Source organism: Centroberyx gerrardi, chromosome 10 (assembly GCF_048128805.1).
Source record: "Centroberyx gerrardi isolate f3 chromosome 10, fCenGer3.hap1.cur.20231027, whole genome shotgun sequence".
Lineage (NCBI taxonomy): Eukaryota > Metazoa > Chordata > Actinopteri > Beryciformes > Berycidae > Centroberyx > Centroberyx gerrardi.
Genome location: NC_136006.1, coordinates 15,322,281 through 15,345,298, shown reverse-complemented (window position 1 = coordinate 15,345,298; position 23,018 = coordinate 15,322,281). Strand labels below are relative to the sequence as shown.

General features: G+C 40.8%; 5 protein-coding genes across 5 annotated transcripts; 2 read left to right on the top strand and 3 right to left on the bottom strand.

Moving 5' to 3' along the window:
* Positions 1 to 17: 17 nt before the first annotated feature.
* Positions 18 to 2,414, top strand: mettl5 (methyltransferase 5, N6-adenosine). The gene is made up of 7 exons (XM_071925284.2): positions 18 to 220; positions 777 to 891; positions 1,017 to 1,201; positions 1,278 to 1,360; positions 1,609 to 1,660; positions 1,733 to 1,782; positions 2,289 to 2,414. The coding sequence occupies exons 1-7, from the start codon at positions 121 to 123 to the stop codon at positions 2,328 to 2,330; spliced, it is 627 nt and encodes a 208-aa protein (XP_071781385.1). The 5' UTR covers positions 18 to 120; the 3' UTR covers positions 2,331 to 2,414.
* ssb (small RNA binding exonuclease protection factor La) lies at positions 2,387 to 6,314 on the bottom strand. The gene is made up of 12 exons (XM_071925283.2): positions 6,209 to 6,314; positions 5,223 to 5,286; positions 5,036 to 5,139; positions 4,680 to 4,854; positions 3,956 to 4,063; positions 3,756 to 3,859; positions 3,478 to 3,549; positions 3,362 to 3,404; positions 3,127 to 3,267; positions 2,851 to 3,037; positions 2,634 to 2,756; positions 2,387 to 2,529 (listed from the first exon to the last, which is right to left on the bottom strand). Exons 2-12 carry the CDS (start codon positions 5,277 to 5,279, stop codon positions 2,441 to 2,443), a joined length of 1,203 nt encoding a protein of 400 aa, XP_071781384.1. The 5' UTR covers positions 5,280 to 5,286; positions 6,209 to 6,314; the 3' UTR covers positions 2,387 to 2,440.
* A 949-nt stretch (positions 6,315 to 7,263) lies between these two features.
* Positions 7,264 to 9,271, bottom strand: klhl23 (kelch-like family member 23). Its single transcript, XM_071925323.2, has 3 exons — positions 8,047 to 9,271; positions 7,651 to 7,803; positions 7,264 to 7,574 (listed from the first exon to the last, which is right to left on the bottom strand). The coding sequence occupies exons 1-3, from the start codon at positions 9,269 to 9,271 to the stop codon at positions 7,264 to 7,266; spliced, it is 1,689 nt and encodes a 562-aa protein (XP_071781424.1).
* A 1,048-nt stretch (positions 9,272 to 10,319) lies between these two features.
* On the bottom strand, positions 10,320 to 17,119 carry phgdh (phosphoglycerate dehydrogenase). Its single transcript, XM_071925313.2, has 12 exons — positions 16,879 to 17,119; positions 16,099 to 16,250; positions 15,875 to 15,940; positions 15,696 to 15,750; positions 15,400 to 15,498; positions 15,164 to 15,296; positions 14,902 to 15,050; positions 14,524 to 14,676; positions 12,535 to 12,673; positions 11,896 to 12,023; positions 11,582 to 11,804; positions 10,320 to 10,713 (listed from the first exon to the last, which is right to left on the bottom strand). Exons 1-12 carry the CDS (start codon positions 17,014 to 17,016, stop codon positions 10,559 to 10,561), a joined length of 1,590 nt encoding a protein of 529 aa, XP_071781414.1. The 5' UTR covers positions 17,017 to 17,119; the 3' UTR covers positions 10,320 to 10,558.
* Positions 17,120 to 18,862: 1,743 nt separating this feature from the next.
* cfap210 (cilia and flagella associated protein 210) lies at positions 18,863 to 22,358 on the top strand. The gene is made up of 9 exons (XM_071925332.2): positions 18,863 to 18,979; positions 19,374 to 19,582; positions 19,718 to 19,891; positions 20,018 to 20,223; positions 20,393 to 20,549; positions 20,639 to 20,778; positions 20,926 to 21,118; positions 21,663 to 21,827; positions 21,970 to 22,358. Exons 1-9 carry the CDS (start codon positions 18,928 to 18,930, stop codon positions 22,321 to 22,323), a joined length of 1,650 nt encoding a protein of 549 aa, XP_071781433.2. The 5' UTR covers positions 18,863 to 18,927; the 3' UTR covers positions 22,324 to 22,358.
* Positions 22,359 to 23,018: the final 660 nt, after the last annotated feature.

Sequence of the window (23,018 nt, the reverse complement as noted above, 5' to 3'; positions counted from 1 at the left end):
ACACTCTCGCGGAAGTCGTCCTCCTTCAGGCACCTCACTACAACTTTACTGTCATTAAAACCAAAACCCCGGGGCTACCGGACAGTGGATACGCGCGAGTCACTAATAATTGAACTAGTAATGAAACTAAAAGAGCTAGAGAGTTGCCTTCAGCAAGTGGACGCATTTGAGGAACCAAAAATCCTCCTGGAACAATATCCAACCAGTCCTCACATTGCAGGTGAGCTGATTAGCCTACATGCTAGGGTGGAAGTAACTAATTACATTTACTCACATTACTGTGTATACTAGTACTTTTAAGTATTTTTTTTTAATTTTACTTTGAACTTAAGTATTGTACTTCACTACATTTTAAATCACATCCATTACAGAGTACAAATGTTTTTCCGTAAGCATCAGAAACTGGACAATCATACATTGTCAATTTGTGGACCCTTAATGAGCAGAGAATAGTAATCTGGCTTTATTTATTTACAGTTTATTTTGTAATTTCCAAATTTTCCAATTAAAAAAATCTAGTTTGAACTCTGTCCTCTCAGCCTTTGAGAATTAATTGCATGGAAAATATCACATCTAACAATATTCTCTTTTGTAAAAACTAAGATTTTTACACCGGTACTTTTACTTCTACTTGAGTAAAATATCAGCAACGTAACAATACTTTTACTTGAGTAGGAGGTTTTAGTCCTCTTTCCACCACTGACTATGTGATCATTGGAGTAGCAGTGCTTGTTAACGCACAGTGGTAGCAATAAATTTCTCTTTCTTCTTCTCAGCATGCATGCTTTACACAATCCACAACACATTTGATGACATTGAGGGTAAACTAGTCGCAGACCTGGGATGTGGCTGTGGAGTCCTGAGCATTGGGGCGGCGATGCTTGATGCGGGGTGAGGGCTTTATACCTGTATCTTAATTCATTCTCATCATGGCAGTGTTATTTCTATATACCATGTGTTACCGTTGTGCCTTTTAAATAAGCCTTAAAACGCATCCCCCACTCTTTCTTCTTCAGCTTGTGTATTGGCTTCGACATTGATAACGACGCATTGGAAATATTCAGGAGGAATGCAGAGGAGTTTGAGATTCCCAACACAGATCTGGTCCAGTGTGACTTGTGTTCTTTGGAAGCTGATGCTTACGCCAAAAAGTTTGACACCGTGATAATGAATCCACCATTTGGAACAAAACATAACCAAGGTCAGTACATGATTTACTTACAAATCTAGTCCATGCAGGTTCCAGGTGTTTACATTGCTTTTGATCTTTATTGAAGGTATAGACATGAAGTTCCTCAGAACAGCCTTGACGATGGCAAAGAAAGCAGTGTATTCGCTTCATAAAACATCAACCCGAGAAGTAAGTATCCTGCACCAGTGTTTGTCAACCCTGGTCGAGTACCACAGTCCTGCTGGTTTTCACTCTAGCCATCTAACCAGGAACTGATTCACACCTGGGATGCAATCTGAATGCAATTAACTACCTGGTAGGACAGAAAACCAGCAGGACTATGGTACTTGAGGACCAGGATTGAGACCCACTGCCCTAGACAAACATGGACAGTGTTTTTGTACTGTGCATTTGTTTAATTCTTCATCTGGTTACAGCACATACTAAAGAAGGCCAATGACTGGGGAGTGAAGATGGAAGTAATTGCAGGTGAGCAAATCAACCTTCTGTAGATTTAAACGCATCTTCAAATATTAAACTTTTTTCCTCTTCTCTTGACAGAACTAAGGTATGACTTGCCAGCGTCTTACAAGTTCCACAAAAAGAAATCGGTAAGATTATATGCTGTATGAAACCTCTGTTTTCAGGTTTTCAAGCAGGTTGCATCTATAGTAAAGGAATAATTGAGGGAGAAAAACTTTCTTCAAGGATGAAGGAACAAATTAATATCAGTTGTGATTTACAAAATGTATTCAAACAGACCTTGACTTAAATCATTTTTGTAAAATGTTTTATTTGCTATTCACATATGCAAACTTAACAAAAAAATGAACAAAGCCGATGTTTTTAACTCAAATCACACTCTTGCATGATGTAGGAAATGATTACATTAAGAAAACAGCAATGGCACACAGATCCTAATTGTCACGCAGATCTTCATATGAAACTAAAATGTTCAAATGGAAATTAAATGACAAACTTAATGTTAAATATGATAAAACCCAAAAGCATTGTAAGGAGAGAAACATAGGTACACAAACAATGTAAGAGGCACAATGAACTGGGACTGAAAAGGCTGAAAACTGATGCCAGGCTTACATTACAAATTGTTCTCTAGGTCGACATCGAAGTGGACTTTCTACGGTTCTCCAAAACTTGAAGCTTTCTCTGGAATGGAGTCGAGTCATCTCTGCATTTTCAATTTTCAATGTTTATAATAAATGTTTTTCCCAAAAAAAAAAAATTCATCTCTGGTTTGTGACCTTGCGACTAAGATCCATTTTCAGTTTTGCCAACCTTTGCTGCGGGGGCATCAGCATCTGCTCCTTCTCGCTCTCGCTTCTTTGGGCTTGGAGGTGCTGGAGGACGAGCAGAAGTCAGTAAGACATTTTTTAAATATGTTACAGACAATAAATCTCTTGCTGTCACACTATGAAAATTTGGAAGAAAGTGAAAAACGTACCATCATCCTCATCATCACTGTCAAATTTGGTCTTTTTTCCTTGGTACTGTGATCTGCCTTGATCTCTGCCACCCCTTCCCCTTCGGCCTCCTCTTCCTCTGCCGCCTGATCTTCCTCTACCACCTGTTGACCAGAAGAGATACATCAGCGCTTCAATTTTATCAAAATCATTTTAGATAATCAAAAAATTCAGTAGTTTAAAAATACTTGTATTTACCTTTGCCCTTAGATCTGCTGTATGATTCTTGTTGAGCCTCAATTATCTTCTTCAGTACCTCCTTCTCCACCTCTCCCTCAAGCACCTCCCATGTAACATCGTTGTCCTTGATTTGCAAAGACCCTCCGTTCGCCTCTGTCGCGTTATCCAGCGCTTCCTTTGCGTTCCCGTCAAACAGCAGGGTGCCCTTGTTGGTAGTAAAGATACATCAGTGTAACCAATATACATCTCTTCATCAGCCAGTCTGAAACTTTAAGTGTTGGTCAGATTAGTTACCTCTTTGGCCCCTCTTGTGAAGTCAACCCATTTGATTTTTCCATGCCCAGAGAACAAGTCATGGAAGTCCTCTCTTGAAACTTTCTCAAGCTCTCCTGAAAATTTCAGCAAGCAACCTGTCTGTTCATCCAAAAGCAGACCCTGCAAAGCAAATGCCAAATTATCAATAAGGGTGATCATATTCTGTATAGTAAGGCCCATTTCAGCAGTCTTTAAGCATTTCTGGAGATCTTACCATTTCTTTTTCCTCTGCATGTTTCTGCTGTTGTTCCTTGTCCCTAAAGAGAGGAGGGGTGGTGTCAGTAATTTTTCATAGAACACACATAAAATAGAAATGTTGTGTGTACTCACTGTTTAGCTTTGGCTTTTGACTCTGCTTTGAACTGTTTTCTCTCTTCTGCTTTCTTTGCGTGGTAGTCTTCTCTGAAAACAGAACAGCAAGGACAGATTTCCTATTTTAACACAGCAGTCATCTCTGTAGCACAACACCTTGTGACAGTGAAAATGTTACATGGCTATCCATACCTGCACAATAGGGCTATTCAGTAATTTAAACAATTGTTATTGCTGCATTTCACTGATATATTGACAATTAAAATAATTTGTCCCTCCCAGATTCCACCACCTACCTTGAAAGCACAAGCATCTCATTGTCTTTGAAAGATTTTATGTCTGAACGTTCCAGGAACTTCTTGGATGATTCTTCCGAGTCAAAACAGATGAACACTGATCCCTGTCAAAATAATGAAAATAAATAATTGTAGTACTTTTCCCCCCACAAAACAAAAACATACAAGTGGAAATTGAAGGTTACATCAGCAAACATTACCTTGAATTGCCTTTGCAGGTTTCTCCTCATTTGAATGTTTTCGATAGTGCCTTTACCATTCAGCCACTCTTGAACCTCATCAAGGGTTGTTTCAAGAGGAAAACCTTTCTAGATAAGAAAAGATGAAACAATGATCCCCATGGGGAAATTTGGTTGTTGCAGCAGCAAACAGTGATAGGATACAGCAACAATTTCAAAAGATGGAATATAAATAGCAAATGATGTTTATATAAACATACGCAAGTGACAATTATAAAAAAAAAAACTAGAATGTGTGAGGTGGAATGTATGAAAGAAAAAGGATTCTTAACAGTGACGTTGAAGGAGAACATGCTACAACATGTATCCTGAAATTATAATTATATGCAAGGGTGTGTGGAATTACAGCAGTATAACAGGCAGTAAATAGGCAGAATATGTACAATATGAAAATGAAACATATGCATTATAATAATGGAAGAAATGTGCACTATTCAACAATGAGAAGGATACAAGAATATAAAGAAAACATATGCATATGTAAATTTACAGCACATATACCTGTGCAAAATGTGTCAAATTCACATTAAAGGCCATATGTACAGAAAGTGTGTATGCATGTAGATGTGCGTTGTAAACAAATGGATAAAATAAAACAATACACCTTTCATCATTCATTCATTTAAAAGCAGAATTCTAAATTAAATATAAGTTTAAATGTGCATGCAGTTTTAAAACAACTTACAATGTAGACAGACTTATGTTTGAGGGCGTCTTTGTATTCATCATTCACTTCGGGTAGGGGTTTGGTAAGAGACCTCCTGATTTTAGTCTTGTCCTCGCTGATTTCCAAAAGGCCAGACTTTGATTTCTGAAGGGCCGCAACGATGACGCTGATTTCTGAGGTTAAACACTTCAGTCTGGGAAGAGAATAAGGATGTGTCATCAAATGCTCTGAGCTGGTGCTGCAGCAACAATATGGAGTCTTGAGTACAAGCATATCACTTAATACAAACATGATATCACTCAAATTAAGGTTTACAATCAGCAGAGAAATACTAGTATATTCAATAGAGCATGGAATACAGAAAACTAACAAACCTGTTGAATTTAAGCATCGTCTCCAAAGTCACCCAGCCATCATCAAGTTGCAGCTGTTCTTTGAGAAACTTGTCTCTTGGAAGGTTGTGATCTCCAAAGTAGTACTGTAGGGAAAGATGAGAGACATTATTTGGGTTGCATTTAACTGACTGCATTGAAAAAAAAAAAATATTAGACACGGAATTACCTCAATTTGTCGTGCCACTTTCATCTCAACTGGAGACATCTCTTTATTTTCTGCCATGATTGCTCTGTGCAGAGAAAAGTAGAATTAATTAATAGTGGTCAAAGTGATTATGTTGGGGGTGAAAAAGCTGAGTGAGTCATTGCTGATAACCAGTTTAACAGGATAATCTTATATTCCCCAATTCCATCCTCAATTTATAGACTCATCTATAAAAGGTTTTTAACCCATACATCTATGTAATCCATGATCTTTCCATAGATCTATTAGGATGTGATGGAATAATCCCATTCTTTATATTTTCCCTGATGTAGTTTTTACTACTGCTGCTGCAACGAGCCAATTCCCACGGGGATCATTACAGTTTCATCTCAACTGATTGTAACTTGCATTGCTGGATCATGCTCGGGTATTGGACACTCAACTGTATGTGCCGTCCAGACGAACGTTTTAGTGATTTAGATTTAAATCTCCATTTATTGAAAGTGTACCAAAAGTCGCTACACTTTCGGCGCTGAATCACTGCGGCGAGAGCAACAGAATTCAGGCCCAAAGGGAGACTCCGCTTTGTCGGGTGGCACTGGGCAAAAAATTAAGCGCACCTGATGTCATGCCGCTGCAGCCAGCATGGAGGCTAACATGCTAGCTTGTATTTAGCTGATATAGCCCGGTCTTTGGTCCAAACACCCACCACGCTGAGTTTGTCCATGCACTTAATAGCCAAGTCATCCAAACCACAAAAGGTTTCGCATACTTTTGAGTCTAGTCACGACCACAGAGCATGGTTTATTCAGTGAAGAAGAAGCTAGCAAGAAATCACTGTTTAGTCAAGTCATTTACTAACTCCACTCTAGCAGTGGCATGCTAATAAAGCCTGCTGGCCTTGGGTGTCGAGCTTGTCCTCTGGTCACAACTTATACAACATTTGCTAAGGATTTTAAAAACCTTTAAACAACATTTTTTACACCGACAAAAGAGGAAATAGTTACCGAACGTGGCAGGAACGTTGGCTGTTCTTCTAACCTAAAATCTTCGCTACTCTGCTCGCACGTTGTGGAAACTGCGTGCTACGGAGCACGTTGAGGACCAAAACAGGCTCAGCGATATGGCGTTTGTGTAGACCGTGATCTAATGCAGGATGCCTACAAAGGCGAATGCGTGTGATAGCGCGAACAGGCTCAAGATGTCGCTGTTATTTTAGGCAGGGCCATGGGAATACATTTTAAACAGGGATAGCAGTGGGATTAGGTAAACAAATTAAACACATTGTGTCAAAGCATTGCAACAGCAATGATGTGCTGCCATGCATGATTAAGCTATAAATTCATTTGTCTGTCAATTTACAAAAAGCCTACGTTTTGTTACCAAATCTATACATTCCAAATCCCAGTTAAAATCTGGAATATGGCTAAAAAATACTCTCACATAAAAGGTGACAGTCTATAATCTATAAACCATAACATCCCAAAATGATAACAGTATGGAGCCAAAACATCAAAGTATGTGTTGCTGTCTAAATAAGATAATGAAACCTAAATAGTTATGGAGTTCACTGTGATACCTTTAATACTTAATAACTTCAGGCAGGAGTCACTCGTGTCACAAGTGTAGCAATTTAATCAAAATGCAGCCTGGTGGTACAGCTCTAATGGTTTAGGATGCTGCTAGATCAAATAATTAAAAGATGCTTCCTGGAGCATCAGTGCTCTGAGGTTCATTCCATACACTTGCAGTCTTCCTTGCCACCCTCCACTATGTACAATCTAATAAAATAAAAATGTCCAAAAAAGTTATCTAAACACGATAATTGAGGAACCCCTGAGTTGGTGACATGATCGTTTTTCAGTGTATTAATTGTTTGGCATCTACATTTATAGTTCTGTGAAGGTATTTCAGTGCAAAACATAGGCTACCTTTGCAGTTAAAATGTTGGCATGATACCTGACATATGTACAATTTGTCAGAGTTTGCAGTTCACTCTTTGGCCTCATAATACGGCACAAAAGACCTATAGACATTTGAGCTTTGTGATAAAGGCTTGACACTAAACACTGTAAACACAAACACATCCATGTGATCTGGTCGGGCTAGGAAGAGTCCCGACAATCTCCCAAGAGTCCAGTGTGGGGTCATATTTCTCAATGCTCTGCAGATAGGTCCCTTTTGAATAGGAGTATCCCCCTGTCACATAAATACAGCCATTTATTACGACGGCCCCGCACTCCATCCTCCTCTCCTTCATGACCGATATTGGTCTCCATTCGTTTCCCTCCGAGTCGTAGCAGTCAGCGACAGTCGTCTGTCCACCCACCAAGTACAGCTTGTCGTTGAGAGACACAGAGCACAGCCCATACTCTGAAAACAAAGGATTCAGATTAGAAAACAGTATTCAGCATGTGTATACTCCTGTTCCCTCTTCTTTTTCTCATACCTGGATGAGGACTTATCGTGATGATGCTCCACTCATCGATGTCTGGCCTGTACACCTGGATTTTTTCATAGGTGCAGCTTCCTCTGTATCCATAGTGGCCTCCAGTCACATAGATTTTATCTGCCATTACACAAGCAGTGGCATTTCCTACACCTTCAAAGAAAACAGAGGTTAGTTATCATATGAAAATTCACTCATGTCTGGTATCAGTTTAAGTATTAATAACTTAAGTGCCATGTAGTGAGAAGTGCAAAGATATGTTATCTTTTGGTGTTTCTACACATAACAAACTGCATGGATTCAACCAGTTATGTAGTGTTAAATAAATAAAGTGAGTTTAGGTGCGGTTTCCCCTCTCCACCCCTGCATACATACAGCATGTCATAGTTTGCATACCTTGTATCATATTGGCCACAGAGAACCAACTCTTTTTTAATGGATCATAAAATTCTGTCTCTCGCTCTGGCGCTCCTCCTCTGTACCCTCCAATGGCATAAATGCAGCCATGCAAAGCCACAGAGCAATGGTAGTACCTAGCTGTAATCATGGGGCAGCCCTCTGTCCATTCGTCATAGTCACAGCTATAAATCGAAACCGTGTCCAGAGCCTCGACAGTGTTTGTCCTGTAACCTCCACTCACATAGATATTTGCCCCAAGTAAACTGACGCTGTAGCTCTCTCTTGCATGGTCAGGCATATCCTTTCCTTGCACCCATGTGTTGCTTGTAGGATCCCATATGTGAACTTCAGAGAGAGGGTGCCAGTAGTATCCTCCTATGATATACATGCTTGAAGACAATTTTCTCCCACTTGCTGACACCTCCTTGCAGTTGGACTTTAAAGCCTGGATGATGGTAGATTTAATTTCCCCTTCATTGCTCAGCAAGCATCGTCTATGCACATCCACAGCAGCCTGGAAGTAAATCTCATCCAGGTCAAGATGGATGGAATGCAGCAGGTCCGTAACGTGGTAAATGCGATTATCCGAGTCATGGGTGACCCATTTGGCCACAGCATCTATCAACACTTCATTCCTCAATACGTTGAGGTCCTCAGCAGCCAAAACGGACCTCACCTTGTCATGGTCCAGCTCCAGGAACTCCTCCTGCTGGATGAGCTCCTTGAACCTGCTGAGCATCACCCTGCGGGCCTCCCTCTCCAGGCCGGGACAGACGTGCAGCTGAGCGAAAGCATGCATCCCCAGGCAGTTGTCCACGTCCAGGAAGCGGATGAGAAAGTCCTCGCACGCTCGCTTGACGGAGTTGAACTGCAGCAGGTCGGCAGCTTCCAGCAGGCTCTGCACGTTGCTCTCGGTGATGCAGACTTGAGCAGTGTACATGTAGTTCACCAAAACACCCAGAGCCTCGCAGTCGATGCCGGTCAGCTGGATGACGCTGTTTGACCTCTCTCTCATATCAGCTGTGAACATTACTTTGAAATAGGAGCTCCGGGCTGACAGGACCGCCTTGTGACAGTGAAACACCCGTCCGGAGGCACACTGCAGAGACACGTCCGTGAACACACCGCCGAGGTAGAACTGTTTCAGAGCATCCAGCACCTCGGCTGGATGCGCACTGTCACAGAAGTCGTATCTGTAGCTTTCCATCTGTGTATCTGACATGGCAACTGCAAAAAGGACATGGAAATTGAATTGTGAGCCTCATAAATAATTAAACTCTTCAATTATTGAGGACCTATGAAGACTTGTAGAATAGCATTTAAGCAAATTTAAGGTGTCAGATTTCCATGTATAATTAAATGCATTCAACGGCGATTCATAAGCTACCTTTTAACACGATAGCAGCGTTGTAACACGTGTATGTCAAATTCTCCTCATATTAATAGCCTATCGGAGGTGTAAGACTTGCCTCATGACCTATTGCCTTCTGCTAAATTCTTAAGTAGGTCTAAACAGTACCAATTCACCCAGCGATACGGGGCTTACCTCTCATCGTATTTCCATGAATGACCCGTGTTGTTTAACAATGACACTGTGCAGTGTCCCTTTGAGCGAAGGCAACACTCCTCTCCAAAACACATGAACCTCAATTTAGCTCCGAGGACGGTCGCAGCTCTATCCTATTTTGGTATCTGTGTATAGTTTGAGAGGTGCCTCCACCCCCCTCTCTCTCCCCCCTGCTCCATATTCAGTCTCCAGCGGTCCTTGATAAAGCCAGGCAGCCATTCAGAGGAATCACCCAGCACCGTTATTCTCCTCAAAGCCTAAATATATCCTCCACCCGAGTCTCGTGACAGCGCGCTCGCGGACAGCGCATTATACCAAATAGGCTGTAAAGCATCATTGGCGGAATACTAATCTTATATAAATGTGAGTGTGGCATAGCCCACAATACAGAAGAGAAGCCATTAGCCTATTCACTATTCATGTTTTTCTCCCTCTCTCGTTGCCATGGCATTTTGAACCCAATTCCAGGGCCGTCAAGGCTTTACCTAATCCCAACAAGGATTAAGACCAGAGCACAATATACATTCCAGCAAAACACTGCAGAGCTATGAAAAATGAACTGTTTGCACTCATTTTACAAAAATTAAAACATTGAATTCCTCCGATAAAATTACTTAGACATATGCACACAACTAAGGGCGCAGAATAAAAACAGACAAAAGTCAATGAAATACTTGATGAGAGACTGAATAAATTGAACACATGACACTGAAATACGTGTTTAATTTCGGTTTAGCTTCAACAAAGCACATGTAAAACATCTAGACATTGATGTTATCAAAATGTAAACTGCAGATATTCAACTTCTAAACAAGTTGTAAACTGTTAGGTATTCAAAACGCTAAGACCAAGATAGAACATTTGTGTTACATAGTTTTGAAAAGGTTAGGTTTTCAGATACTGAATGTTATCCCAGCACTGTTAAAGTGCTGCTGTGCTCATTTATATGGCGAGCTGCGCTGCCTCCTTGACGAGAGGCTTCAAGGCACCAAGGTCTCCGAGGAGAGAGGACACCCCCACACAGTACCACAGGTCCCCAGTCCGGGCTGCAGGGGCACTGAACGACTCCATCTCCACTCCCGCTGAGGCCAGCAATCCTATAGACAAAGAACAATGGAAGAGGTAATGGGTGTGAAGTAAAAAAAAAATTCAATCAACTCTATTTAGTCTTTAGAGTCAAAGCTCAATGCCATCTTTCATGCAAATGGAAAGTCTAAAAAAAAAAAAAAAAAAAAAGAATGCAGTGTAAAGTGGTTAAAACTGTTTTTTGTTAAAACTTACAGAAAGTAAGGAAAGGCGAGTGCTTGAGGTGAGCTTGAAATGAAAAGAAACTGCTGCACTATTCTTTAAAGGAAAAAATAAAACCTTGGATACTCTTAAGACTGTTGGATATCAATTTGTGATGTTCAGTGCATTCCAGGAGTTATTTTCTGATTAAGTATTGTAATTACCTTATTTTTAAAACAAGACTTTTCCTTCAACCTGCCTCATCTACTTCAGCCCCAGAGAAAGTGCCTGAAGTTGTTGCATTTAGCTCAAAATGCAACATGTCTTTTGGCTGCATTGCATTCTGGTCTATTGAGGCTACTGTAGGTGGAGAAACTGGCATCTCTGCCTCTTCTGCGATGGATTTCTCCGTGTATGATTGTTCAACATCGGTGCAAAATAATGAGTTTAGTAAGAAGCCCTTGCTCTTTGCTTCTGAATGGCTGACACAAAAACCTGATGTTTACTGTTGATGTTTTAGAATAGCTGAAAAATTGTCTGCTATCAAACTCCATTGTACTTGCGCTGGAAATATCTCATGTCATCTACATTTGGCCAGTTATCCATGGGAATAAGAAAAATACACCAAACAAAAGAAATGCCAGGTACACTGCCAAAAGCCGTTTTTATATATTAAAGTGTTTTATAGTGGATTTCCCCTTTACATTATTGGGTTATTGTAACAATGTGAACTCTTACCAGCCACAGAGGGCAGGAGCTGAGGACTGGCCAAGGCCTTGAAGAACAGCAGATTGCCAGTGAGTGAGACCGGCTGTCTGAACACACTGCCACTCAGCTCCAGCAGGACCGGCACGCCACCTTGAACTGAACCGCTGGCTTTGTAGTCGCAGCCACCGGCCGAGATCTCCACCTTACACACACCATCGGCAGCACCATCCGATTGGCTGTGGTTTTTATTGACCTAAAGAGTAAGTCCACATGTGATAAGATTGTTTTCTCAGGACACAGTCATTACTGTCATGTGCTATTGTTAAAGTGAATTGATTTTGTACCGCAATTCCAGACTCCTTGGCTAAAGTCAGTACATTGACGAGGTTGGGGCAACCGTTGGATTCATGAGAGAGCAGCCCAACCATTACAGCTGAAGTCATGTAACCAGTGGAAGTCTTCAAGCAATCCCCTGGTTTGTAGAAAACAGTATGGAGTGAATTAACTACCACTACTTACAAGTGAAAACATTTCAAAGCAAAATGGTCAATTTTAGACAAACAGTTTACACACAAACAGCAAAAATTGCATCCCCCCCAGAATTTACTAGTTTGCAAATAGAGTACAGCATGTTTCAGTTTCATACCACCAGAGGGAGACCAAACACAACTTTACAAGACCCTCCTCCCATCACATGACATCCTTTTTTCATTCCTGCTTCCAGGTCACTGGTTAGACCAGTTTTCAGTCCCGTCTTTAGAAATCAGAACCCTGCTGGCTTTCATTCTAGACATCTAGATCAGGTACTATTTCACACCTGGAACACCAGCTGAAGGCAGTAAACAGTTGGTAGGATAGAAAACAGCAGTACTCTGGATTGAAAACCACTGGGTTAAACAATGATGAATTGGGCATTCTGTCAAATTTATCTTCCAATCTCACTAGTTGTTGGTGAGAATGAGAATAATTTTATAACATAATACCTTGAGTGGTGATTTGGACATGGCTGAATGGTTGTTTAGAAGTGGTGCATGATTGCAGCACAGCTCCAATGGCTTCTCCAAGTTTAATCCATTGATGAGATTCCTGGGAGAATGTGCTCGCCAAAACCTGTGCATTTACCTGTATGGGAACAAGATCAGATACAGTATGAAGACTGAAGACACACACCCATACCTCTTTATGTCTGGGTGACTCCACAGTCAATCATTCCAACCCACTCCAATCATTTCAAGTTCAAACTTGACAAGACTGAACTGTTGCTTTTCCCTGGTAATTGTCCAACTCCAGTAACACCACAGTGACCCCCCCAGTGACCCCCCCCCCCCTACACAATCAGCTGCGGCCCACATCACAGCCACATCAGGTGCTCCCTCCAGCCTCTGTAAATCAGAGAATTTTATAGCACTTGTCCTCAACTTTGCCAAATTTCTCCAATGTCAATCCTCTCCACTGTTTCCTCTACCAGCTCCCAGTAGATGCCCATTTCCAACTCAAATTTCTTATGCTGGACAGGGCTACAGGTTTGGTCAGACAGCCAGCTCTAGGAAGAGTCTGTGTAGTTCCCTATTTTTTACATTTCCTAATGATGGAGCCTTTTGTGAGCCTACAACACTTTTGAAATCACAATTGTGGAGGCACAGATCTGGGGAAGATTATAAACAGTTTCCAAACGTTTCCTTGGACTTCATGGTTTTCACAAATGATTGCAACATGAACTTTATGGCACAAAGGATTGCAAGATCAAATGCTGTGTACTGGTAAATCTGTTCTGACATGCACCGTCATGTGGGACCATTTAGACCGGGGACAGGTAACCATGTGCCAAGAAATGCCTTCAGTGTGCAGGTTTTCACTCTAACCAAAGTCTACACCTCATGATTTCACTGATTAGTTCCTCCTCTCTGGTTGAAGTTGTGCTTATCAGTAAAATTGCCTGGTGCAGTGTTTGGTTGGAATGAAAATCTGCATACTCCTGGCACTACATGGCACATGCTTGCCTGTCTTTCTGTTTCATTCTAAATTCTTCAATCAGTTGAAATGGCCACAGGGGAACTCCAATCAAGTTATAAAGATAAAGGACATTTTAAGGAATTTGGATGCTCTGTAACTATTTAGTCACCATAAAAAAGGACTGAATACTTACTGACTCAATTTCAGCTTTTCCCCCTTTAATTCTTTTTTTTTTTTTTTTTTTTAAATTGCCAAAAGTTTGGCTATTGTGTATAGATCTGTGACAAAACCACACAAAACTTTCTTAAGTCACTGTACATGGTTGACTAACTGAATAAATATTAATGTCCCATGCCAGCCTTCTGATCATCATGCCTCATGTTACTAAGTCTTTACTGAAGCACATTGTTATTTTTCCCAGTGCAACTTCCAGCACAGTGATGTGAGGGATATGGTTTGGAGCTGCTGCACTTGCTCAGGGTCTGACACTTATGTCATCAAGTTAGCCATGTGCTCCACAATGTAACAGTAATGAGTAAAATCCAACCTAAGAGTGCTCTAATGTGGTGTTACGCTTAAAGGCCAAAAACAACATCTGGAATTAAATGCTGACAGTGTACTTTTGCTTCATACTCAGTTTTAAAATACAAGTTATGACAGAAAAAAATATGTACAAAATGTACACATTTTGCCTGAATACACAGCTGTCAAGAAATAAAAAATATAACTAAAGACAAACCGAGTGTGTCAAATCACATGCATCGTTATGTTTTTTTTCTGCGTTGTAATGTCATTTTTAATCCTGAAGTGGCAAGACCTCACTCCCACACAAGCTTTGGCTCCAAATGTGTTAAACAATGTTACCAATGTACTGAAAACTACTGTATCTTGAGGTTCTGCCTGCCAGCAACCTTGGATTTTCAATTTTGTGTTACACTTTAACCAGTTTTGCCGTGAAAGAACTCAAGGTCTGAAAAACCATCGGTTGAAAAGGTTTAAGGACATCAAGTAGAACTCACTGCTCCAACCAGGTTCTTGCCCTTCACCATGTCCACAATCTGCAGGGCGATGTCCTGTCCGCAGCGCGCCTGAGCCTCCTTGGTGCTGGCTCCCAGGTGAGGACAGCTGATGACGTTGGGATGGTCCACCAGTGAGCGGTTCTTGGGTGGCTCCTGTGTCCAAACATAACACATAAAGTAAGATGTAGGCTACAGCATCTTCACTGTAAATATTCAAGAGTGATCAAAGGTTGGTGGTTGAAAACCTAAACCACATGGTTTGAAAAAACAAACTACTATTGTGACAGAGTAATTTTAACAGTATTACACTGCAAAATTAGTTTTATCTCAGATGTAGATTTTGTGTGGCTGTGGTCTGCTGTTCCAATATATTCTTGCCTCAACAAAGACATCCAGGCCGGCTCCTCCACACTGTCCAGACTCCAAAGCTCTGAGCAGAGCAGCCTCATCGATGATGCCTCCACGAGCGCAGTTCACAACCTTCACTCCTTTCTTGCACTTCGCAAATGTATCATCATTAAGTAGGCCTTGGACAAACGACAAAATTGGTAAAGAAATTTCAATATTTGGTTTAAAGTACGTTTGTGTTGGCCATGTAATCCATCAGCATCTTAGTGATATTGTTGTCAGTGAACCTCACCAGCAGTGGAGGGCATCAGGGGAGTGTGGACAGTAATGTAGTCACACTGGGGCCAAAGCTGCTCCAGAGACATCTGCTCCACCCCCCAGGTGGCCGACACCTCAGGTGGAGTAATTGGATCATAGCCAATGGTCTGACAGGAAAAACTCACGTTACCATATTTATTTCATCTAAATATTACAGTGCAATTAAGCAATGAAACATAAATGGACACAATGTTGTAACTCATCACCTACCTTCATGCCAAATGACTGCATTCTAGTGGCGACCTCCTTTCCTATTCTTCCAAGTCCAACTATTCCAAGGGTTTTTCCGTACAGCTCAGCACCCATGAACTGCAAAATTAGAAACAAAACAAATGAGCCTGGCCCAAGGACCTTAAAACTGCACAGATTCAACCCTCACATCTGATTAGTGATGACTGGATGAACAATGGGGCAGACCATGCAACAGTAATTGCTTTGTGTGCCAACTGCAAACACACTCATTCGTACAGTTCAGTACACGAGGGCAACCACAATTCTCTGCTTACCTTTTTGCGATCCCAGTTCCCTGCTTTCATTGACATTGCAGCTTGAGGCACATGTCTGAAAACAGAATGTTCGTCCAACTGTTATTTACATGTGATAAGAAAGAGTGAGCTCAGCATATTTAGTGCACAGTGTCATGTGAAAACGATATTGTTGCCCAAAATATATTGAATCATCTTGCCTTGAGAGGCTCATCAGCAGGGTGCATGTCAGCTCAGCAGCACTGATGGTGTTGCCACTTGGTGTGCTGGAATAAAGAGTTGATCCTTAATATTTATTATAATATCCAAGACAAAAACGACCAGGACACAACAGAGAAGAGGCTGCTTCAAAATGAGAATCGTCCATTGTAAAGGTTTGAACAAGAACACATATGTAGTCGTGGAGTATAGACTGCAAACTTACTTCATGACAATAATGCCCTTTTTGGTGGCAGCATCAACATCCACATTGTCCACACCAGTCCCAGCTCTTCCAATGATTTTCAGATTACCAGCAGCACTGATGACATCAGCCGTTACCTTGGTGGCAGATCTAACCACTAGGCCATCATAGTCCTGGGGGTTAATTTAACAGTAGTTAGCCTTGAGTATATTTTAAGATGACTACTGTTACTCTATTTGATAGGACTACAAACCATCTAGTTTGATAAAGTAACCTATTGTTTTACCATAGTCCTTGTATTGTGTAATTTCTAATTTGACAATGATTTTGTGCAAATGATTTATTTTGTTACAGGCACAAATTATTCAATGCATGAGGCTGCAGCTTTTCATTTCCCTCGTGTGTGGCACAGTGAAAATGATGGGAGAACTCAGCAAGTCAGGGATGCAGTTGCATCAGATTCACAAGGGGCGGTACTACAACAATCGACCCTCACACTTCACCTAGAGAGAAACGTGTCAAAGAGTGAATCCCGAGCATAAAATTGGAGTAAATCCACTTTACCACTCGGGCATTAGCCTACATTAGTATGCAAAACAATATAAACCGTATGCAGCCTAATACTGTCGCTTTGTAATGTTTTTCAAACAACTGCAAATCAATTGCAGCTGCTTAAGTAATGCTGACCAAAGCGAAAAAATAAACTTTATGCGTTAAGAAAACAGTGTAGCCTAAACAGAGGAACATACATGTTACGCAAGATGAAAAAAGTCCAGTGCATGTGGACGCAATCAACCATACCTTTATCTCCGCGAGCAAATCATCCTTTTTCATATTTTGCTTTTCCGTCACTCGGATTCCATTTTCCTCAAGAATCTTCCTGCAGCATGGGTCGACACTTTCACTGATTAAAATACTTTTGATGGAGACCGGGGCCATCTTGCAGTTTTCCTCTGGGTGGCTTGGTGGGCAATTTCAGCTGAGTGGGTGATGCCTTCGTAAATTGATGGACACAGCAAGTTGCTTTCCCTCTGCTGGTTTTGAATGGTCATCTCGGATAGAGACGGCCCCCTTCAAAGTAAACCCGCCTCTTTATGCATCTCCTGCTCTGACGTAGGCTTGCATAAAGAGACTCGTTTGGCCTGATAATACATTACGAAAAGGAACTAAGTAATCCTATAATACTTTTTAGGATACTATAAGAAGGATATTCTACAAGTAGGCTATCACAGCAAAACAATGGGATTTTATAGGAATGTTATAGGACTAATGTAGGAGATAATAAATAAAAAACAGACACACTGAAAGTGCCTATGGGCATATTATAGGAATATTATAGCCTAGACGTTTTTCGTTTGGCTATAGTAAGCCTCCGAAAAGTTTTGAGGAACAAAGGAACTAGTCTCCTCTTATTTAACAGTAGGGTTTACTCAAGTCAGGCGAGTAGTCTCACCAAGCAAATCATTTGATAGTGTTAATTCAGCAGACACAGTACATCACCTGACTCAGTTAGGCTGCCACATGACAGACAGCCCCTTTTGTGGTTTTCATTAGGCTACTGGCTCAGTTAATCAGTTTGACATGCTTGTCACAGGCCCAGTGAGAGGCTACTACTAGATTTGCTTGAAAATCTAGTTTTGGAATGCATGACAGAATATTGTACAGTATGTAGGAGTGTCTGTATATTTGACAATTGGTCACTGTCTTTTGGTCTCTGTTGTCTTCCTATACCCACAATATTTATGCAATCAAGACCCTGGCGCGAAGCAAGTACTTACCAAATTTTATTATTGATTATTGTTGATTTAAAGTAGTCAGAAATAACAGACATCAGAATACATTCATTGGCCAATCAGCAGGACCGGAGAATAGGCCAAACGAATTACTACTCAAGGTTTGTACCCAAGTAGCCTACAATTGTTATACTTTACTTGAGTATTTCCATTTCAAAGGACTTAAACTGAATTTCAAAGGAAATATTCGACTTTTTCCACTCCACTAGGCTACATTTTTCTGAACCCTGCAGTCACTAGTTATCGGCTTCTTGTAGGAACTGGTTTTGAATACAAAACGTGATTCATGAAAATTATACAGCTGCAAGGAGCCTGCCCACTTTAAGAGAAAGTAGGCCTATTTAGAGCCAGCATAACTGGACCAACTCCTTCAACATTATTATTCAACATTAAAGGTTATGCATCCAGGATTTTATGTTCCCAAGCACTGAAATATGACAATGCCATAATGTGTACTTTTACTTTTGATTTCCTTTGATATATTTCCCATTCAATATCAAATACTTTTAATGCACTTTAATACTTTTACTTCAGTAGAATTTTGAATGGAGGACTTTAACTTTTAGGCTACTATTCTATCAGGGTATTTCTAAAAGTTTTGCGTAGAACTGGATCATAACTATTCAACAAAGCCGTGTAATAAGAAATATTAATCCTCTCAGATGGGGCTCCTTGAAACAAAATCTTATCAATTTGGGGGCGGTGGTGTCATGCATCTTAATTATTTGGGGTCCTTGGTAAAAAAAATATTTTGGGACACCCTGCTCCACTTTGCATTACGATTGAGGAAATGGCGCCATCTATCGTTGAGCAGCGGGAAGTGTTCTGATTGGTTCAGGCGTTGCTCGGATACGCAATAACAGATGTTGATTCCGTAGTTTGTAGTCTGTGTAGGCTACGGGCTAAGTTTATTTATCGAGTTTTTTGATCTTACTTAGCCTACATAATAAGACGCAGAGTTTACCCACAGCTGCCGTGATACATTCAGATATTTCAGAGTGCTACGGTTCATTTGATTTCAGACGACTAGGGGTAAAAAAATCTAACGCTACCACAAATGGCAGCATCGGTGGTGCAGTATGGACGACGGAGAGGATCCAGTAAGAAGGGTGAGAGCAAAGGTAACAAAATCAATGGGGTTAACATAGCTCCAGTTAGCTGTCAGACATTTTGTTTCTTGAAATCCTGTAACCAAGAAACCGAGGAAAGTGCAAAAGTCAATCACACAGTTCAGAGCAATGTCAGAATGTCTCAAAAGCAAACATTAATGTATGCATCTCATATGTCTCTCTCATAAGCAACAACACAGCTCTTTATATTATGTTAATCAAGTGTTTTTAAGTTTTATTTGGGCATTTTTTCCATCACATTCCACAAAATATGGGTCATAATATTCTTAATTCCCCAAAACATAGTTGCCAATATCAGAGGTCTTGATGTAGTGTCTGATGTACAGTTTGATGTCTACTTTATATGTTTACTTTCTGCTGTTTCTCTCTCTAGTGTCTTCAGCTGATGAAGCCAACAGGATGATCCAGCCACCAGACCTTCGACAAGTCACTGTGTTGCCCAAGGCTGAATGGCTGAAAATTCAAGATAGATTACACCAGGTTAATACATACAAGGACAGTATCAGAGAGGCAGCACAACAAAGAGAAGCCATGCATCTGCGATCCAAAGAGGTGGTGAAATCCTGGTCCAATACCATAGCTGTAAGTTGACTCTGCAGGGCTTTTTTTCTACGATTTTATTTACTTTTTTAAATGCAAATGTACTTGTAAGGTTGCACGATATACTGCTGTAAAGCAAAAGTCTAACACTTTGTATGCGTACCATATTTGTCAAAGGGGCAAAGGCAAAAGAAGCTAGAGGCAAAGAAGATTCGGGAGCAGATTGAAGAAGAACAAAGGAAATTAACTGATATAGAAGAGGCCAAATATCAGGAACAGAAGAGGAAGGAGGCCATCACAAAAGCCAGGGCTCAGCAATATTATCAAACTGACCGTGTCAAAGGATTTCATGTTTGTATAACTTGGGAGTTGACACTATTGTTACAGTATTATTGTTTCACTTGTACATGTTATGTGTTCACTGCAACCTGATGTTTTGGGATAATTATGTGATTTTGCACTTTCCCTCTTCCGCAGCGTGTACTCTTGCTGACGGAGGTTTTGAAGGAGAGAGAGGCACAAATTGAACTGAAGCAAAGAATACAGAGTACCTCTAAAGATATGGACAAAGAGTTCATAAATATGACAAAGTCCAGAGAGGATGAAGCTTTGAGACAGGAGCAGCAGAAAGCACTTGAGAAAAAGCTTGAGAGGCAGGCTGTCGCAGAGGATCTGACAAAGCAGTAAGCCTCACTTAAAACTCACACGAACACAACTGTAAAGAAGCTGCAGTGGAATCAGTTATGGAAAATATCACTGCCATTTTGCTCACTGGTTCAAATTTTCACCTGAGAATAAGGCTGAATAAAAATGCTTGGTTGCTGATGAGAATATATGATTCCCTTTCTTCAGAATAAAGGAAAATGACCTGGCAAAAGAGCGAGAGAAACTAGAGGACAAGAAAGAGGGAGAGGAAATCCAGCACCTTCGACAACTTTATCTGTGGGAGCAAAGAATGGAGACGGAAAAAAAAGTAGAGCAGAAGAGGAACATCATGCAAGCTCACTTGGTAGGGTCTTTGGGGCAAGGGTGGGCATTATTTATGTTTCCATCATATTTTGACACAAAGGTGCACTAATGTATACTATGTAATTACAGGAGCATCTCTCCAAAAGAGACGTCATAAGAGCAATAGAGACACAGAAGCAGGAGGTGGAGGAGGAGCGAAGGCAACTTTTTCTCTCTGCAAAACAAAACATGATGAGGTTGAGGAAAGACAAAGAGACTGAGCTGTTTAGGTAAGTCCAAATGAAACAGTAAGCGTCATGACACCTAATGAGATCGGGCTCGTCAGACATTTTTGCACATTGATCATCTCGAAAACCACTATGGATCACAGGAGATCAAGGTCATATTGATTATTTACATCATTCTTCATTCTTTAGAGAGGCCCAGGTCCACAGGGACAGGATCATGGACAAGCTAACAGCCACGCTGCAGGAGCAGACCGTCAACGAGGAGGAGAGAGTCGCCAAGGCGGTCGCAGAGCGAGACGCACAGCTGGCACAGCAGCAGCAGGACGAGGAGGAGAAGAAGGCTGCCATGTTGAAGTCCATCACTGCACACAGAGAAGCCATGGTAACACAAGCTCACATGCTGCATCCGATGAACACTGCAAAACATAACGCTACTGTCGCATGAAACCCTTGTTATTCCATTTTATACTTAAATGCAAAGTATGGTACCATACTTGGGCCATGGTACTTTATGTACATGGCCCATGAGAACCATTCAAATCCTTATTGTTTTCAGTTATGGTGAAAATCAAGTTTCTTTTAACTCCTTAAAAGTTGACTTTTTGGAGATGTACACTACCAGTCAAAAGTTTGGACACACCTGATTGAATGTACTATGTTTTTCAGTATCTGAAAGCCATTTTGATCTAAATGCTTAAATGTTTGAAATGTGTTTTTTAGACAGAATAGTGAAGTTGATGCCTATGTATGAATTTCTTTCCAAAGCCTTTGCCTTTCCATCAAGGCAAAGGGTGGCTAGAATATAATATAGAAAATAGTAAAAATAAAGAAAAATGTGGTGTGTCCAAACTTTTGACTGGTAGTGTATTGATAGCAGCAGCTATCACTATGTTAATACACCTGTAACACCAGCTGTGTTTCATCAGAGACAGGAGAAGGAGCAGAGGGACATGGTGGCACATCAGAACGCCCAGGACACGCTTCAGGCCAAGAAAGAGGCTGACAGAATATTTCTTGAGAAACAACAGCTGAAGGCCCAACAAATGAAAGTGGATGGAAGAATTTTACAAGATCTCTATGCCAATCAAATGGTAATGTTAAACCTTGCTATGTGACTATATCCACTATGCCTTTACTGAAAATATACAATTGTTTTGGAAGTAAATTACAGGCCTTGTTCTCTGAAAGAAAAGCAAGCTTGTTTGCCACTTATCTTCCATCTTTCATATGTAGGCTGAGAAATGTGCCAGGCATCAGCAGCTGAGAAGAGAGCAACATGACTTGGAAGCAAAGAACGAAGAACTTATTGCAGAAGAGGAGAAACAATTCCAGCAGTATACGAAGCACATAATCCACGCAGCAGCAGAGGCTGAGCGAAACGTCCTTCCGCTTCGCAAAGCGGCCAGGGACGGAATCGGAGGAGGGCTCGGTCCCATCTACGGTGCAGTGAGGCCTAGCTACCTTGTTCAAGATATTACCGGTGCTCAGATGCCCAAATATGTCTCTGGTACAACCCAGAACATTAAAGAGCTTAATGAGGCCGTAGATATTCATGACGCCAAGAAGCGACTTGGATTCACATGGTAACAGGTCACTGTACGGCAAAGTCCGTTGATAACACACCAGTGTAATGTGAAAATCAAGAAAAAAAATAAACTCATTATCATACTGGATTTGTCCATTTGTCTTTTTCAACTCTATACGGCATAATATAGATTTAATCAGACTGTATGCATAGCTGTGTCCAGAAATTAATTGCATTTATAATAAAAGCATGTCACCCTCATCCAACTTTGCCTCAAGAGACAGGAGGTACATTTAAAAGTTGGGCCAGTTCTATTTAACAAATTTACTGATTTTAATTTTGAATATGTATTTTTAACAGAAAGGGTGAGATTTTTGGCTGGGAACTTGTTTTTTTGGGAAACACTGCTCTGTGCAAATGATCACCACCACACCCGAGCACTCTTCCATAGAATCTGCTGTGAGGACAAAAGTCCATTGAGACGCACTGGAGGAACATTATGTGAGCAGTGGATAATGAAACTTATCGTAAAGCATAAATAGCTTAGCGTAAATTTCCTCTATTAAAGTTATCGCTGTTATCACTAGCTTTAAGTACCAATAATGTCTCTGGGCCACCAAAGGGTAAAAATGAGACGGATTGGCACTGTATTTACAGGATGTTACAGCAACTGTTTACTTTAAAGCCAACTTTGGTGAGTTTTTATTCATTTTCCACTATGTTCTTGTGGGTATTTGATGTTAAAAACAACTTGCAC